At 47.1% G+C, this 16,619-nt stretch overlaps 1 protein-coding gene and 1 long non-coding RNA gene across 4 annotated transcripts; one reads left to right on the top strand and one right to left on the bottom strand.

Annotated features, from left to right (window-relative positions):
- Positions 1-2,182: 2,182 nt before the first annotated feature.
- Positions 2,183-12,236, bottom strand: PIGT (phosphatidylinositol glycan anchor biosynthesis class T). 3 transcript variants are annotated; one of them, XM_015148939.3, is made up of 12 exons: positions 12,034-12,236; positions 11,687-11,864; positions 9,403-9,530; positions 8,987-9,087; positions 8,792-8,878; positions 8,154-8,241; positions 7,948-8,045; positions 7,684-7,849; positions 6,791-6,991; positions 4,017-4,182; positions 3,819-3,902; positions 2,183-2,850 (listed from the first exon to the last, which is right to left on the bottom strand). In XM_015148939.3, the coding sequence occupies exons 1-12, from the start codon at positions 12,218-12,220 to the stop codon at positions 2,598-2,600; spliced, it is 1,737 nt and encodes a 578-aa protein (XP_015004425.3). In that variant the 5' UTR covers positions 12,221-12,236; the 3' UTR covers positions 2,183-2,597. The 3 variants fall into 3 exon arrangements, with proteins under 3 accessions (XP_015004425.3, XP_077807983.1, XP_015004426.3); XM_077951857.1 differs by lacking the exon at positions 9,403-9,530; XM_015148940.3 differs by lacking the exon at positions 9,403-9,530 and having other exon boundaries at positions 11,727-11,864.
- Positions 8,940-13,139, top strand: LOC144332181 (uncharacterized). The gene is made up of 3 exons (XR_013399987.1): positions 8,940-9,615; positions 9,933-10,168; positions 11,564-13,139. It is a non-coding gene; the product is annotated as an uncharacterized LOC144332181 (long non-coding RNA).
- The last annotated feature ends 3,480 nt before the right edge of the window (positions 13,140-16,619 follow it).

Here is a 16,619-nt window from a genome sequence, read left to right as displayed (position 1 = left end):
TTAATAGTGGAGGTGGTAGAAAGGGGTGGGATTCTGGATTTATTCTGAAGGTACGGTGCAAACAGGATGTGAGAGAGAACCAAGGATGACTCAAAGGTATTTGGCCTGGGTGCCTGGAAAGATACGAGTTACCTTTAACAGAGATGAGGCGACTATGGATGGGCACGTTTGGGGTGGGGTGGAGCACATCAGAAGCTCGGTTTTGGAGATATTCAATTTGAGGTGTCTTTAGACATCCAAATGGAGTAAGCAAGTAGACAGTTAGGTAAATGAATCCAAGATCCAGGGAGGAGGTCTGATCTAGAAATATGTGGGTGTTGCCAGAGCATAGGTTACATGTGGCATGGTAGTGGAGGCTGTTTCTAGGCACTGACAGGACTGCGGGTATAAAAGAGAACCAGGCCACAACTCTGTGCTCTTCTGACTTGGCAGACACTCCATGCTATGCATGCTGCATCCCACGCTAGGCACACTACACAGACCACTTAGCTTTGTGTATCTACCCACCTGCGTTCCTGTCTCATTTACAGTCTGCTTCTTTACTGCTTTGGAAGTAAACTCAAGTAAAAGCACCTTGAACAAATTGCCTTTGCCCATAGTCTAGACTAGCTCACCACCTTTCCTTCCTACATATGCACACACACCACCCGCATGTGCTGAGGGCTCCTAAAACCCTTCAAGGAGCCTACACAGCCCATCTATGCTGGCTACAGACTCCGGTACCACTGTGTTAAGACTGCTGCACTCACACATGTGGAGCTTCTAGAGTGCCCCTTGCCCATTCCTATCTTGGATCCCAGATCCCAAATCAGAATAGCCCATACCCAGTTAATACATTTAGCATTCGCTGATTGAGCACTCACATGTCCTGAGATGGGTCAAGTCTTAATGAAAGACAGAACCTGTGCCTCCAGGAAGCACACCATCTGGTGGAAGTGAAGGGACAGCAGCCAGGACAAGGAACATGTGTAAGTCCAAGGCAATCTGAAAGCAGCAGGCGTGGGGCATGGACAGCAGCCTGGCATGTCAAGGGAAACTTCCTGGAGGGAGCAACTTCTCTTATCTGGTGTGTGTGTGTGTGTGTGTGTGTTTGTGTGTGTGTGTGTGTGATGGAGTGCAGTGGCGCAATCCTGGTTCACTGCAACCTCTGCCTCCCGGGTTCAAGTGATTCTCCTGCCTCAGCCTCCTGAGTAGCTGGGACTACAGACGCACGCCACCAGGCCAGCTAAATTTTTTTTTTGTATTTTTAGTAGAGATGGGGTTTCACCATGTTGGCCAGGATGGTCTTGATTTCTTAACCTCGTGATCCGCCCGCCTCGGCTTCCCAAAGTGCTGGGATTACAGGCATGAGCCACGGCGCCCGGCCAGCCTCATCTGGTTTTGTAAGAGGGAACCAGGCAGTTGAGAGGTGTGCATGGTTGGTGGAATAGGGCATTCTAGGCCAAACCACTATGATGGGAGAACTGAGTGGGGTGGGAGGTGGGGGGAACTGCAAATAACACACAGTTGATGCCAAGTGTGCCAGAGGAAAAGATAGAAGATGAGGGCAGTGGGAGGCACCCGCCTAAAGGCTTGTTTTATAGGAATCCAGGGTTATGTAACCAGCAAAGGAGGTGGGCGGGGCGGGCTTCAATCCAATGAGCCTGGCTTCAAAGCCTGGGGTGGTCTGAGGACGGCGCACAGCACGAGCTCCTGAGGAGCCTGCTAAAAAGTCAAAGGCTGAGCCATACCCAGACCAACTGAATTAGTAGGATCTGGACCCTAGGAACCTACATTATTTTCACAGGTGCCCCCAGTGACTCCGATGCACACTACAGTTAGAGACCCACCACCCAGAGCTCTCCCGCCCCTCCACTCTACCCTTGCTGATAGGGACTGGCTCTCAAGGCCCCCAAGAAGTAGGATGATTCATTTCCATGGTCATGGATTATGCTTTCAGAAACACTCCCAAACAACCCAGGGAGTTCTGGGAATCACAGTCAGATGGGGATGGGGAGGACGGGGAAGCAGATCAGGAGAAGAAATTTCCAGCCAGGTGGGAGGAGGTAGGGTTTTCTTTTTGTTTTGTTTTCTGTTTTGTGGAGAGGGTTGCAGGCATAGGGCCGGAGGTACTGTTCAGGCACCCAGCAAACAATCCCCAGTCCCCAGCTCTTCCTAGGACTCAAGGACAAGAGGCAAAGAATCAAGGAAACAGCCGTTTTTATTCCACAAACAGTAAACTCCATCCACCACACAGTGACACACACCCTGCAGCATACCCCATCACCTTGGCCAGCGCTGCCAACCAACCTTTCTGCAGTGAAGTCTTTTTCTGTGCTGTCCAATACAGCAGCCACTGCCCACTTTTGCTTATTGAGCACCTCAATACAGAGCTGGCCACTACAGGTGGGGAAATGAATTTCTAATTTAAGTTAATTCAAATTCAAATGCCACATTTGGCTTGTGGCTCCTGTACTGGACAGCACAGCTGTAGGCCCTGACCTGGTCCAGGGAACTTTGGTTCAAAAGCCAACTCCAAGGAGAGCAAGTGGCAGAAAGAGCCCGTGGGCTCCCCTCCCCAGAGAAACAGCAGCTGCAGCTGCTGGAAAGGGCAACAATCAGAGTGGGGGGACACCTCGGGCACGCCGGATGAGGTTGGCCAGCCGCTTGGCCAGGCCACCTGTGCGGGGCTCCTCGATGTGGAAGGTTCGGGTGAGGAGATTGTAGAAGGAGCCATAGCACACGGCCACCACAGTACACGTGAGGCAGATCACGTTGTAGGGCATGCTGAAGTCAGGTGTCGGCAGGTTCACCAGCAGCGGCTCCGTGTAGAGCCGCACAAAGTAGTTAGAGCCATCGGAGACTGGGAACCTGGGGTCAGGGGAAGAGCGGTGAGACAGGACTGGCTGCTCCTCCCCATCTCACCCCATCCTCATTCCGGCAGTACTGGGCAATGCAACACAGTGTTTCCAATGTTCTCTTAGGCTCAAAACCTTTCAACAGAAGGCATAGCTCAATTTATAAACCTGATAAAAGGAGAGCGGTGGGTGGGCGGCAAGAGGAGGGAGAGCATTAGGACAAAAACCTAATGCATGCGGGGCTTAAAACCTAGATGACGGGTTGATGGGTGCAGCAAACCACCATGGCACATGTATACCTATGTAACAAACCTGAACGTTCTGCACCTGTGTCCCAGAACTTAAAGTAAAATAAAAAATAAAAAAGAAAGAACAAAGGAAGGAAGGAGTGAGGGAGGGAGGGAGGGAGGTAAGGAGGGAGGGAGGGAGGGAGGGAAGTGGGGGAGGGGAGAAAGAGAAGCCTGGTGTTGAAGTGGTGAAAGAGGCCCTGCCTTTGCTTGGTTGCCTCTTTCTTAGCCTAATTTCAGCCTAAATGCCACCTCCTCAATGAAGCCTTCCTAGATAACCCAGTAAATCAATTCCTACCCCACCTCTGACACCATTACTTTCTAGACCAGAATTCTCCCTCTAGACTGTAAGCAAAGGGAGGCCAGGGCCAAGTCTGTTTTGTTTAATCTTGTACACCCAGTGCTCTCAGAAGCACTTGGTACTTTGATAAGTGCTTGATTAAATATTTAAGAGCATCAAGGAGTAAATGTAGGCTATAAGTAAAAATATTCTTCTAGAAGCACTTTAAAATCATTTTATAAAGTCTTCACAAATTTCAGACTGCCAGGATTTTTATTAAGACTGAATTAAATCTACAAATCTCTTTGGAAGATGTAACATCTACCCTGAACTCCCCTGCAGGAGCCTGGTCACCTGTGTTAAGGCCCAGCAGGGAGCTGAAGATGTGTTATCAGTGAATGTGATCACACTTACAGGCTGTTGAAGAGGGGACTCTCTTCCCAGTCCACTGGCTTGGCTGCTACCACGCTGGGCACAAGGGCGCTGAGGACAGATGGGCTACAGAGAAGCAGAGAGATGGCCCATGTTCCCACCTAGCTCCCCTACCAAGGGGTAAGCAGCAGAGAGGGTAGGTCAGTGGGATGAGAGGTGGCCTGTGGGGGTGGAGCCCACCTGACATAGAAGCCATGGTTAGGATCTGGGGTGTATTCGGTCCACTTCAGCAGCGCCCGCTCAAACTGGATGGAAACCTTGGTGACTGAGTTGGCTGGCAGCTGAATCAGCATCTCCAGGAGGTGGGGTTGCAGCCGGTCCTGGGCAGGCTGGTAGTGGATGTAACCTGGAGACATGCAAGGGTCACCCATACCTCTTTCCTGGGGTCAGGCTACCTGCTGCCCCTGTCCCTGCTGCTTGCCATGGAGCCTCAATCTGAGTGCCTAGAAGGTGGGCTTGGGAGCGTAGAAGCCAGGCAGGCTAGGGAAGAAAGCAGGGGCTAAGAAAAGGGAGAGGATGTTTCCAGGGCAGTGATCCCAGGATGCGGTCAAGAGAGGTTGTTAGGAGTGCTGCAGACTGCTAATCAATCTTCACATCACTAAAACTGGGGCACCAGACACCAAGTGCCTGATGTGGTGCAAGAAGTTCACAGAGCCACCTGGGAATTTTTCTTGCCAAAAATGTGGGACATGAATCTAATCAGGTTTCTAAATCTAACCACCAATACACAAGAAATATAGGAGATGGAGGACCGTGTTAAACACCAGCACAAGGACAAATCCAGAATGTGGAACGTTCTATACAACAAATGACCCAGTTCCTTCAACAAATAATTGGCGTTAAAAAAAAAAAAAAAAAAAAAAGCATGGGCACTGCTACAGATGACAAGAGACTGAAGAGTACCACACCAAAAGCAAGGCGTTTATAATAAGGGAAAGTCTGGGTGTGGAGATAGGGAGTATATGGGTACTCTGCGCTTTGTGCTCAGTTTTTCTGTAACCTAAAACTGCTCTAAGAATAGTCTATTAATTTTAAAGAAAAAGAAATTCTTTTTTTTTTTTTTGGTGACAGGGTCTCACACTGTCGCCCATGCTGAAGTGCAGTAGTATGATCATGGCTCACTATAGCCTTGATCTCCTGGATTCAAGTGATCCTCCCACCTCAGCCTCTTGAGTAGCTGGGACTATAGGCGTGCGACACCACCCCCAGCTAATTAAAAACAATTTTTTTTTTATCCCAGCACTTTGGGAGGCCAAGGTGGGCAGATCATGAGGTCAGGAGATTGAGACCATCCTGGCTAACACAGTGAAACCCCATCTCTACTAAAAATATAAAAAATTAGCAAGGCGTGGTGGCACGTGCCTGCAGTCTGAGCTACTTGGGAAGCTGAGGCAGGAGAATCGCTTGAACCCAGAAGGTGGAGGTTGCAGTGAGCCGAGACTGTGCCACCGCACTCCAGCCTGGGTGACAGAATGAGGCTCCGTCTCAAAAAAAAAAAAATTTGTAGAAGTCAGGGGTCTCACGATGTTGTCCAGGCTGGTTTTGAACTCCTGGACTCAGGTGGTCCTTCCATGTCGGCCTCCCAAAGTGCTGAGATTACAGGTGTGCACCACTGTGCCCACCCAAGAGAAGAACTTAGGATAAAGCAAATGCAATGTGAGAACCTTGTTTATCCCAATTTAAACAAACCAAATATAAAAAGACATTTTTAAGACCACAGGGGAAAACAGAAGTGGTAATGACATGGTTACATTTTTAAAAATCCTTGAAGTATTTAAAGGTTAATTGATGCAATGTCTAAGATTTGCTTTAAGATACACCAGCAGGCAGTGGCTTACACCTATAATCCTAGCACTTTAGGAGGCCAAGGCAGGAGAATCGCTTGAGGCCAGGAGTTTGAGACCAGCCTGTGTAACATAACAAGACCCTGTCTCTATGAAAAAATTAAAGGCATGGTGATTCATGCCTATAGCCCTGGGGAAGCTGAGGTAGGAGGACTGCTTGAGCCCAGGAGTCTGAGACTGCAATGAGCCACGATCATGCCACTACACTCCAGCCTGGGTGACAGAACGACAGCTTGTCTCCTTAAAAAAAAAAAAAAAAAAAGCTGCAGGGTGGGTACAGGGGATTATTACACTATTCTGTTTGGGTTCGGGTTGAAATTTTCCAAAGGAGAAGTTTTAAAATAATAATAACAGAAAAACCTATAGAATACACAGCTAGGATATCTGAAATAGAGATTTTGAAGGTGGTACAAATAATGGGTGCTGAAAATAAGTGAAACTATTCACCATAGGTTTGACAACATAGGAATCAATGAAAGTACTGAAAGGTTTTTAAGTTTGGCTGTTTGGGATATGGTACAACCTCTTCCTCAGGGGTCTTTGACTTTACTACTAGTCTCCCCCTACACAAAAGAAAAGCAAGTGTTTTAGTACTATGCCTGGCACCTAATAGGAAGCACTAATATTATCTTCTCTTTAGAAAAATAAATTTTAATAAAAATAAAAATTTTAAAAAAACTTTAATTAACTGTACCTCTTTACCCCTCCCAAGGAAGCAAAACACCATCTACTCCAGCTCTGCTATCTTCCTAGCTTCAAAAGCCCAACATTGCCAAGCCCTTTCCCTACCTTAAAGAGTCTATGAATCATCACAAAACCCAACGCTCCAGAAAGGGGGCAAAAGTAAGTGAAAAAGGAACCTACTGTCCTTGTACAGTCCTATTAAGAATCACCAGTATTATGTGTTTTAATGATTTCCGTTTTATAAATGACTTCTGAACCTGGCACAGTGAGGCTCCCGTTCCAGTTTTGAAACTATTCCTTACTCTTTATGCCTGTGTCGCTTTTCCGAGGTACTTCAGGAACTACCAAGGGAAATGAGAGTTTGGGGGACCTGGAGAGGGCATGAAAGCGTGGGCTGGGGGCCTGGTTCAGGACTCAGGTCCTCACTTGGTTTGTTCTCCTTGCCCTTGGAGGTGATGGTGAGGGTGTGCACATACAGCCGCAGATACCAGGGTACGGTGTCCAGCAGCAGGACTGGGAAGGCCCGGTACGGGTGGGTGTTGTACAGCAGTGTGCTCAGCTCCCCCTTCTGCAGCCCATAGCCGCTCACGTACCGCTGGGCATGCAGGAAGGGCACTGGGGGGGCCTCTGTGTAAAGAAATATCAACAAGTTAACAGCTGCCAAAGGTAAGAGTCACTCCCCACCCCAACTGCCCAGGCCATGTTCAGAGTCCCAAGCCAATGAGTAGATGGGGGAACAGTCCTGACACTGAAACTGGGCAATCCGGGTTCTGGAATCATCCCTGTCTTCCCCAGCCAACAAGCAATGATGACAATAGGTTGCTAGTATTAAAGTGCTTATGTGACGAACACCGTGCCCCCCTCGAACCCAAACCAGGTCCTCTCAGGATATTCTGCTCTTTCCCTTGGTAAGGGAACTGAACTACAACTGTAATTAACTGACACCTGCCCTCAACTAGTAGACATTGTATTTCTTGAGTGCAGTGTCCTCTGTCCTATTCAACACTCTATGCCTGGCACTTAGTATGAATTCAAAAGTATTTGGTTGATTAAGCAAATGCATGAACTAACTCCATTTTTCACATCATCTCATCCAATTCACTGAGTATACTCTTTATTTTTCAGATGTGGATGCTGAAGCTTGGGGAGTTTAGGAACCTACCCAAAATCACAGAGCTTGGAAGCGCTCGAGTCAGCAGCATATGACTCCGGAGATCTGGTCTAAATACAACCCTATCATCTTATGGCAAAGACATGGGATTGTGAGTCTTTTCTCTGTAGCCGTTGCAACCCGGCAGTCCAACCATCCACCCACTCACCATTCTCTGGGGGTCTCTTCCACTTGAGCTGGATGTTGAGGTTTCGAGAGTTGTTGATCATGGCGGTGTCAAGCAAGTCATAGATGGCATAGATCTTCCGAGTGCCTAGGATGACGTCCTGATAGGTAGTGGTCGGGGGTGGGTTCACCTCTAATGTCTCGTTGTCCTGGGGACACAAAGGCAGGGCTAAGAAGCAAGCAGAGCGGGCAGGCTGGTCTTAGGGACCAGGGATGTGTTTGTGTGTGTGGTTGGAGACCTTGTTACCTGGTTGTAGTTGGTGATGTCCACATAGACTCGGCTCTCTGAAGCCAGGGGGCAGGGCTCCGTGAGGGTTCGGGAGAACATCCGGAAGAGGGACCAGTCTGAGAAACAGAGAGCAGGGCTGAGCAGGGGCCAGGCCTAGGCCTAGTCCACATAGATAAGGCAGGGCTGGCATGGGTGGGTAGAGATGAGTTGCCAAGGTAACTTACCTTTCTTCCCCTGCCCCGTGATGAAGGCATCAAATACAACTGACAGGGTCTGCCTCAGCTCCCAGGAGATACTAGTACAGCGTGCATTCTATCACAAGGGCCAGATGGCAGCAGTGAGGGGGTATCACTCTCACCCAACCACACAGCCCCAAAAAAGACTCCTACTCCAACTCAATCCCTCATCTATGTATTGTCACATCCATCGATTTGCTACCACCCACTCCTGAGCACTTGACCCCATGCCAGACCCTGTGCTGACAGCTTTATGTGCATCAGTTTGATAAACTATCACAACAACCCTACGAGTGGATTCTACTATCAATGTCATGTGACAGGGTGGGAAACCAGGCTCAGGGGAATGAAATGATTCACCCGAGGTTACGCCAGCTGGCAAGTGACTGAGCTAGCAATTGCACCCGCATAGCTATTGTTCTGAACCACTATTTTCCATGACAAATATTTATTCAGTCCTTGCTAGGCAACCACTGTTTTCTTGGTGCTTGGCCAATGCCCTGAATAACCAGCATCACATGTACCACTCAGTACTCACTCAGCCCAAGCCAGACACTGGCCACATGCTTTACATGTACCTTCTCTGAGCCCCTGGATGGCAGCTTCCTCTACTCCCCGTGACTTACTCTGCAAACAGGGCGGATATGCACTGCCTGGGAGTGGTAGCTGGTGTGGAACAAGCGATCCGCCTTCAGCAGCACAGAGAGGCCTGCCTGGAGGAGACAGAAAGAGATAAGAGGAGAGAAGCCCTGTATGGAGCACTTGACATGGGGCGCAGGTTCTCTATACATGCCCCCGGCTGCCAGGCTGCGCGGCCTCACCTTGGAACTACAGGGCAAGAGCTTCTTCCAGGGCGTGAGGTTTTCAGTGCAGACCACCTCCCGCGGCAGCACAGCATAGCGCAGAAAGTAGTGGTCAGTGTCTGAGGGAGACAGAGGTCTGTCTGGGGTGGGCCTTGGGCTCTGACCCCTCAGGATCCACACTCCAGAGATGGGAATGACCCTCCTGCTCCCCACACCACCTCTAGCACCACAGTCTGGACAGTCCCAGCTGGGAGTGGGACTCCTTTCTCTCCTTGGGAGAAAGCATGCAGAGATGGCACAGTATTGGGGGCCTGCACACACAGGGGACTTAGGATCTAGCCCAGGCTGAGGAAGCAGGAAACTGAGGGAAAAGGAGGCAAAGGTCTGGGCAGGAGGTAAGAGGAAGAAGGAAAGGGCTGTAGGGGTTATCTCACCATTGGCCAGACCCAGGGGTTTGAAGGAGGCAGTGGGAGTGACCGTGTTGGTGGAGTCGATGAAGTTGAGAGAGGCGCAGAAGATCCCTGAGAGGACATTACTGAGCTCCTTCCAAGATTTATCCACACTGGATAGAGACACAAATCCACTCACTGTCCTGGGGCTATCTCTGCTCCCTCTTTCAGAGCCCACAACTGGCTGCTAAACCTATGGTAGGTGGAGGCTGTATTCTTAACTATTAGACGGGCCAGTTGATGGAGCTGGAACACTGCTGCCCCTACCCAGCCCACTTGCTGGGTCTCATCCTACTCAGCCCCTTCTTCCTCACTCTCCTCTGGACATCTCTGCATCCCCATGGGTCTCTGCTCAGGTGATTCTTCCTTCCTTGCAAGTCTTTGCTCACTTCTTTCTGCCTACCTTCACGATCCGGCTCCAGTTCTTCCCCCCTCTCCAGGAAGCCTTTCCTGCCCTCCTTAAGCACAGCCTCCTCTGTGCAGTCATGGTTTTGACCATCCAAGTCTCCTACTAGGTCCCTCCTGGGAGATGGCTAGGTGGCAGCAGCATCGTGTCCTGAGCACCTTTTCTCCCTAACTATGCTGTAAGCAACTTGAGGACAAGGACCAGTCTGGGTCATCTACGTGCTTCCCCTGACACCATGGAAAGCGCCTCATATATCAGAGCTGAAATGACCTCACAGATCTTCCTTGAATGTGCTTGGCTGGGCAAAACAATGCACACTGCCCTGTGTATACTCTGGGAATAAAGGTAAGTCCTGGTTCTATTATCATGGTGAGAAGCCTTATATCCAAAAAAGCTCACTGAACATGGGAAAAACAACTGTTCTAGGATTTCATAAAAACATCAAATCATATTAGATGTTCTCTTCTTGGAGAAATATCAAAAGAGATTTGCTCTCAGTAATAGAAAGCCATAAAACTTAATAAGCACTAGAAATAATTCTAAGCATTAGCTCCACCTTTCAGACAATTATGGGCTGAGGGGAGACAGTGACAGCAGAGTAGACAGGAAAGGGTAGGGGAGCCAGAGTTGAGGCAAGAGAGAAAGTCTTGGCAAGCTAGGGAGTCACTGCTTATTCCTTATTCCTTAGTGTTGTCCGGGGGCTTTTGATAATTCTATGTACAGAGGTTTTCAACTGCTCCAGTCCTTAAGCGTCAAATAAAAATGGCAAACTTGAAGCCTGAAAACTCTACCCAAACCATAAACATGCTTCATTTGGTAAGGACAACATTGACCCGCACAGCACTTTAAAATTTTTTAAATTACTTGCTGATATTTGAATTTGCTAATTTTCACATTAAATTCCAGATTTCTGGCATCTCTTGAAAAATGAGGCCAGGTGTGGTGGCTCTTGCCTGTAATCCCAACACTTTGGGAGGCTGAGGCAGGAGGATCACTTGAACCCAGGAGTTTGAGACCAGCCTGGGCAATAGAGTGAGACCTTGTTTCTACAAAACATTTTTATTGAAACATTTGAGTCTGAGCACATTAGGCCTCTATTCCCACATGGCAACAATCCATAGAAGCTGAGTGGCAGAGCTGTCCTCCCTAGAATGTTGCACAAACTCTCTAGTCTGCCACAATTCCTGCTGCTCCCTTTTATTGCCCTAAAACTTGTTATATCATACTTGCACTATTGATTTCTTATAGTGGGATTAAGAGGAGAATGAGATATATTTCTCATTCCTGTGTTTGCCAATTTTTAAAATACCTTTATTCATTTCTTACCTATGTGGCCCATGTAGACATGTTTGCAACCACTGCACAGAAAAGTTCTATTCTAAACAGGATAGCCACAGCAGCCACTGGGAAATAGTGGTTTGTAGTACAGGCACAGTAACTAGACCTGCCCCCTCCCAAACAAAAGCAGTTTCTCTAACACTGTGATGTAGCATCCTGTTGGCCAGTTGTAACCCACAGATATGTTATGGTTGGGCTTTGTGGTACTTATTATCATTTTAAAAAATATTAATTAATGCCTTTTAAAAGGTTATCCAGTTGCCAGTTTTCTACTGCCTTACCTCCAAATAAGCATGAACTGTTTGCTATTTGCCTCTCCAGGGATATGCATGTGCTATTTCAGGTCTGAAAGTTTTAGGATTGGGAAGTTTATTCATCTGTGGTAACATTTCTTACTTCCAGCTCTACCCCCATGGAATCGCTGCCTACTGGAAATGCTGTCCCCAAGAGCAGTGGCAGGATGACAACACCTTCCCAGCCACATTCCCTCCATGGCCTGCAATGGGGCCCAAGGTGTGCACTCACTCAGTGACAGTGTCTTGGAACCAGACCCAGAGCTCTGCACCTGATGGGGCCTGCAGAAAGGGTGGTCCCCAGTATCGGGTCCTCCAAAAGCCTTGTGTGAATGACAGGTGCAGCTCCCGTAGAGAATACTTGGAGATCAGCTGCCCCAGGGCTTTGGGAAAGAGCCTGTAATGAGACACTGTGGAAAAGGGAGCAGGTGAGTGACGATCCCCACCTCGTCGGGGTCTACATCCAGGATCCAGAACTCCACCCAGGAATTAGGCCCCACCCCCAAAGTTTGCCTCCATCCTATGGCCAGCGAGCAGGCACCACGGAAGTCTTTATCTGGTCAGATCTCGCGCCCTCACCTCCTTCCCGCTGAAGCTCCGAATCCCAGCGCGTGCGGAACTGGAATGTGGCAGCTACGTCCCCGGAAGGCAGTGGGGTGATGACAAGTTCCTCCCGCAGGCTGTCGCGTGGGGGTTCTGCAAGGCACCAGCCTTTGTGCCCCAGGAGCAGCAGGACGAGCAGAGCAAGCGGCATAGCCGCCGCCATGCCTGCGGCTACTTCCGCCTACCCAGCGGCGCTCGGCCCCATGAAAAGCCGGTATCCAATACAAAAGGCGTATGAGAAGTGACTTCCGGTGCTGTCCCGGAAACCGGGATGCGGTTATCAGAGCGACCGCCTGCGCAGGTCGCGAAGATTGCCTCCGAGCTGGTGGGTCTAAGCAGGGTATTGCGAGGACACCAGAGGAGTAGGCAGCGCGAGTAACCAGCTTGAGGCCGCACCCAGTTCAAGACGTTTCCACCCACCAGGAAATGCTTAATAATATGGAGCTCCCCCCACTGCCATTTTACCCATCTGATAGTTGAGGAAACATTGACTGAAAAAGGTCAATTACTTTTGGGAAAACCATTGTGGTTTTAATTTGCATTTCCCAAAGTAAGAGGAACTTCCTGCCCCTCTTAGCTTCTAGTGTCTCCATTTGCTGCAAACCCCCCAAATAAGTGGTTCTTTTATTACGAAAATGTTCAAACAAAATGGAAAGAATGAGCACCTGTTTTCCACCACCTAGATTCTACTATTCACATTTTACTATACTTGTACTTTACCACATATTTGTCTATACATCCATCATCCCATCTTGTGCAGACATTAGTAAACTTTCCTTTAAGTAGTTCAGCATGCATATAATTAGAGTTCAGTATTTGATTGTATTTTTCTTTTGATGTAAAATTCACATATGGTGAAATGCAGAAATCCAAAGTACACATTGACTGAGTTTTGACAAATGCACACACCTATGTAACCTGAACTCCTGTCATGATACCAAACATTCCTAAAACCCCAGAGAATTGGCCAATACCCTTTCCTAGTCAATCCCTGCTCCTCTACCACCTTCCAGAGGCAACTACTATTCTAATTTTTTCCCACAATCTGTTCCAGAACTAAATATAAAGGAAATCATATAGTATGTATACTGTGTAAGGCTTTTTTTTTTTTTCTCATGGGAAGAATGTTTTTGAGAATCATCCATGTTCTTGCATGTATCCACAATTCTTTTTATTACTATGTAGTATTATGAATTTATCCATTCAACTGTTGATGGGCAGCTTTAAAGTTTTTGGTTATTATGAACAAGGCTGCTGTCTGTGCAAGTTCCTTTGTAGACATATATTTCTTATATCCTTTGGCCAGGTATTTAAGAGTGGAATTGCTGGGTCAAAGAGCAGGTGTATGTTTAATTTTATAAGAAACTGTCAGACCTTTCTCCAAAATGTATCATTTTATGTTTCCATAAACTATGGGTTCCCATTGCTCCACATCCTGGTCGGCATTTGAAGTTTCTAACTTTTTGTACTTTTTAGTTTTGACCACTTGGGTATGTATGTAGTGACTGCTCATTGTGGTTTTCATTTGCATTTCCCTGGTAACTAAAAATGTTAAGCATCTGTTCATGTGCTTATTGGCCATTTATTTTTAATTTAATTTTAATTTTAATTTTTGCGAAAGGTCTGTTAAAGTCTTCTGTGCCCTCACCCCTTTGTTTATGGGCATGTCTTTTTATTGAGATTTAGGAGTTCCAAAGTTAAATTCATGCTTTAGTTTTTCCATCTGCCCTGTGGGAAACACATTCATGAAGGATTTCATGAACAGTGTCTTGGTAAAACTCATGGCCACACTTCTAGAAAGAGCCAAATTTGGTGTCAGGTAGGTCTGCCAAGATATGCCCCAACCAACCAGACATTTCCAAAAAGGAAATGTCAGAAAGATGTCTTTATCTCATTATGTCTCCATTCTACCTACATTCAGTGTTCTTGCCCCATTAGACATGAAATATTAGGAAGGCCATGGACTTAGATGTCAGAAAGACAGGAGTCCAAATCCCTATGCCAGCCTTTAATCCATGTGAGCATGATCAACCCAAGTGTCACTTTTCTTCATTTGTATAATGAAGAAACCTACTTTCAAGGTTGTTGTTAAGATGGGAAATTATGTACATGTAGGATATGGAATGTAGCAAGTGCTTGATAGTAACACTCAACCCTATCACCTAGGCACTAATATGTAAATGTAGATAATAGTGCCTAGGTGATAGGGTTGCTTGAGTGTTATTATTAAGAAGTAGGTAAGAAGTACAGAAACTAAGATAATAAAGATCACAATGAGTGATGGAGCTAGGACTAGAGTCTACACTGTCAAACCTCAAAATAATAATTTTTTAAAGGTAGCTGCCATCATTATGACTATTTTGTACTTCTGTGTTTTCCTTTTGAAATTGCCTGTCTCCATCATTCAGGACCCAGCTACCTCTAGTGAAGACTTACCTTCTCCTCCTCTAGTGGTCTACAGGCTTTGTGTATTTCTGCTACATCCCTCATCACATTGTTTCCATTATCTGTGGCTATGTCTGCTCCTGGAAGAGCTCATGGTCACCTTAGTATTTCTGTTGCCTAAGCAAGGTGACTATCACATAGTAGGTGCTCAGTAATGTGTGAATGAATGAACAAACAAGATAACATCATAGCACAGTTCTGTATTTTCTCTAATCTGCTATGCTGTTCAGTGTCAAGTTCTGTGCACTCCTGGGGTTGCTACTATGTGAGCCTTCTAGGGAAACTTTTTCTGAGCTCCTCCTTTCCGAAGTGTGTCAGGATGTCCACCCTATGACAAGTCTGTGCAAGTATCAGAAGCCACGCTGTGGCTTGGAGACTGAAAGCTGGGCTCCTTGACTTAGAGTTGGCTCCAGATCATCCTCCCATCTCCAAAGGCACTGTGTGGCCTCAAAAACCAGACAGCTAGGCTCTGGGCTGGCATAAACCATGGTTTAACTTTAATGTAACACTATAATCAAATGGTGAATCTGAAGATTATCATTTTTTTAGAAGTGACCATATTGAATATGGTGTTTTATAATCTACTTTTTCTTTCAAGAGTTATCATAAATGTCTTTCCCCTAAAAATATGTGGCGGATAGATGATATAATCTTGGTACTATTTTGATTACTTTTAAAGCTGTATGATGAGAACACGGGATATTTTTCTTTCCATATTTGTTGTATGTTTGAAACCCCCATAAGTTTTTTTAAAAAACCAAAGAAACAAAAAACAGTCAGCTGGAGATGATGGTTCTGAAGGCCAGCCAAGCCCCTGTGGTTTGGCAGGAGAAAAGGTTATTGTCCCAACTAGGAAGTAGTCCTGGGGTCTCAGCTGACACTAGACTTTTCCAGGCGGGGCTGGGGCTCATAGCAGCCAAACTGAAGGCTCCCCATAGGCTCACAAACAATTCTACTTCTCTAGAGGGCTGTAAATCTCTCTCCCAAGGCAGGCTCCCCACAATCTTCGCATTATGGGCCTGGGCTACTAAGAGATTTATTGACATGTTGATGGCAACCAAGCCAGTCTAGCTTCTCATCATTTGCCATGGAAGGAAGGGGGGTGATCCTGGGAGTTGAGAAGCCCTGCACGGCAAAGCTATTGGGATCGTGGGCCGCAGCCCAAGAGATGGCTCAGCCACAGTCAGACAGGAGGTAGAACCTTGCTACTCTAAAGGAAGGAGAGAAGCCACAAGAGGACACAGATTATGTCTTCTGTGTGCAGCAAGGTCATAAGCAACCCAGAAAAACCCCAAAAGTTAATAGAGGACTGGGCCCTGGCCCAGCTCAGTGGATGATCTTAACTTGGACCTAGAGGCTTTTGCACAGAAGGTATTCACTCCACAAGCTTCCTGGAGACAGGGAATGGCTGGTGGACACTCCTACTTCCCTGGTGTTCCCACAAGTTTCTCACTAGTGTTAGGAAAAACACTTAGGAACAGATGCTTACACTGGTCTCCTGCAGGGGTGAGAGCAGGATGGGACAATAGGAAGACTGCAGCCTTGTCACTCAGGCTTGGGTGGCACAAAAAGCTTTAGGATTTTGGCTGAAGGTCACTGATCCCATGGGTGATGTTCAATGTATGAAGGGAGGTAGACTTTTTTTTTTTTTTAATGTGAGAAATGATTTGGTGTTCCTTAAGACTGGGTCCTATAACCTCTCCTTTCATTCAGCATTCTCTCCCTGGGCATGCTCTCCGTCATTCGCACCCATGGCTTCACTTACCACCTATACACTGAGAACTGATCGTTTTCTTTTTCCAGCTCAATCCTCTTATCTAAATTCCACACACATGGGTGCAAGGGCCTACTCAACATATCCTTTTGGATGTCTCAAATATATCTCAAACTCAACATGTCCTAAACCAAATTTATGGCCTTCTTCTCAAACCTGGTCCTTTCTGAAACTCCCCATCTGGGTGACTAGCCCTCTGTTCCAAAAAGAATGTAAGGAGCCAGAATGGCTGGAGTACCCCCTCACTTGACATGCCAAGGAGTTCACGTCTATCTAGAGACACTAATTTGAGAGACTCTTCTGGAAGACTATAGGATGGTTGGCCAGGTGCAGTGGCTCACGC

The sequence above is a fragment of the Macaca mulatta genome, chromosome 10 (assembly GCF_049350105.2).
Source record: "Macaca mulatta isolate MMU2019108-1 chromosome 10, T2T-MMU8v2.0, whole genome shotgun sequence".
Lineage (NCBI taxonomy): Eukaryota > Metazoa > Chordata > Mammalia > Primates > Cercopithecidae > Macaca > Macaca mulatta.
The sequence above is the reverse complement of the archived record's forward strand: the minus strand, read 5'-3'. Positions and strand labels throughout refer to the sequence as shown.

Coding starts and splice junctions, on each gene's coding strand:
- PIGT (XM_015148939.3), bottom strand. CDS start 12,220: ATGGCGGCGGCTATGCCGCTTGCTCTGCTCGTCCTGCTGCTCCTGGGG. Junction 8,879..8,986: donor TCTTGCCCTGTAGTTCCAAG/GTGAGGCCGCGC, acceptor TGTCTCCTCCAG/GCAGGCCTCTCTGTGCTGCT. Junction 2,851..3,818: donor AGTCCCCTCTTCAACAGCCT/GTAAGTGTGATC, acceptor CCCTGACCCCAG/GTTCCCAGTCTCCGATGGCT.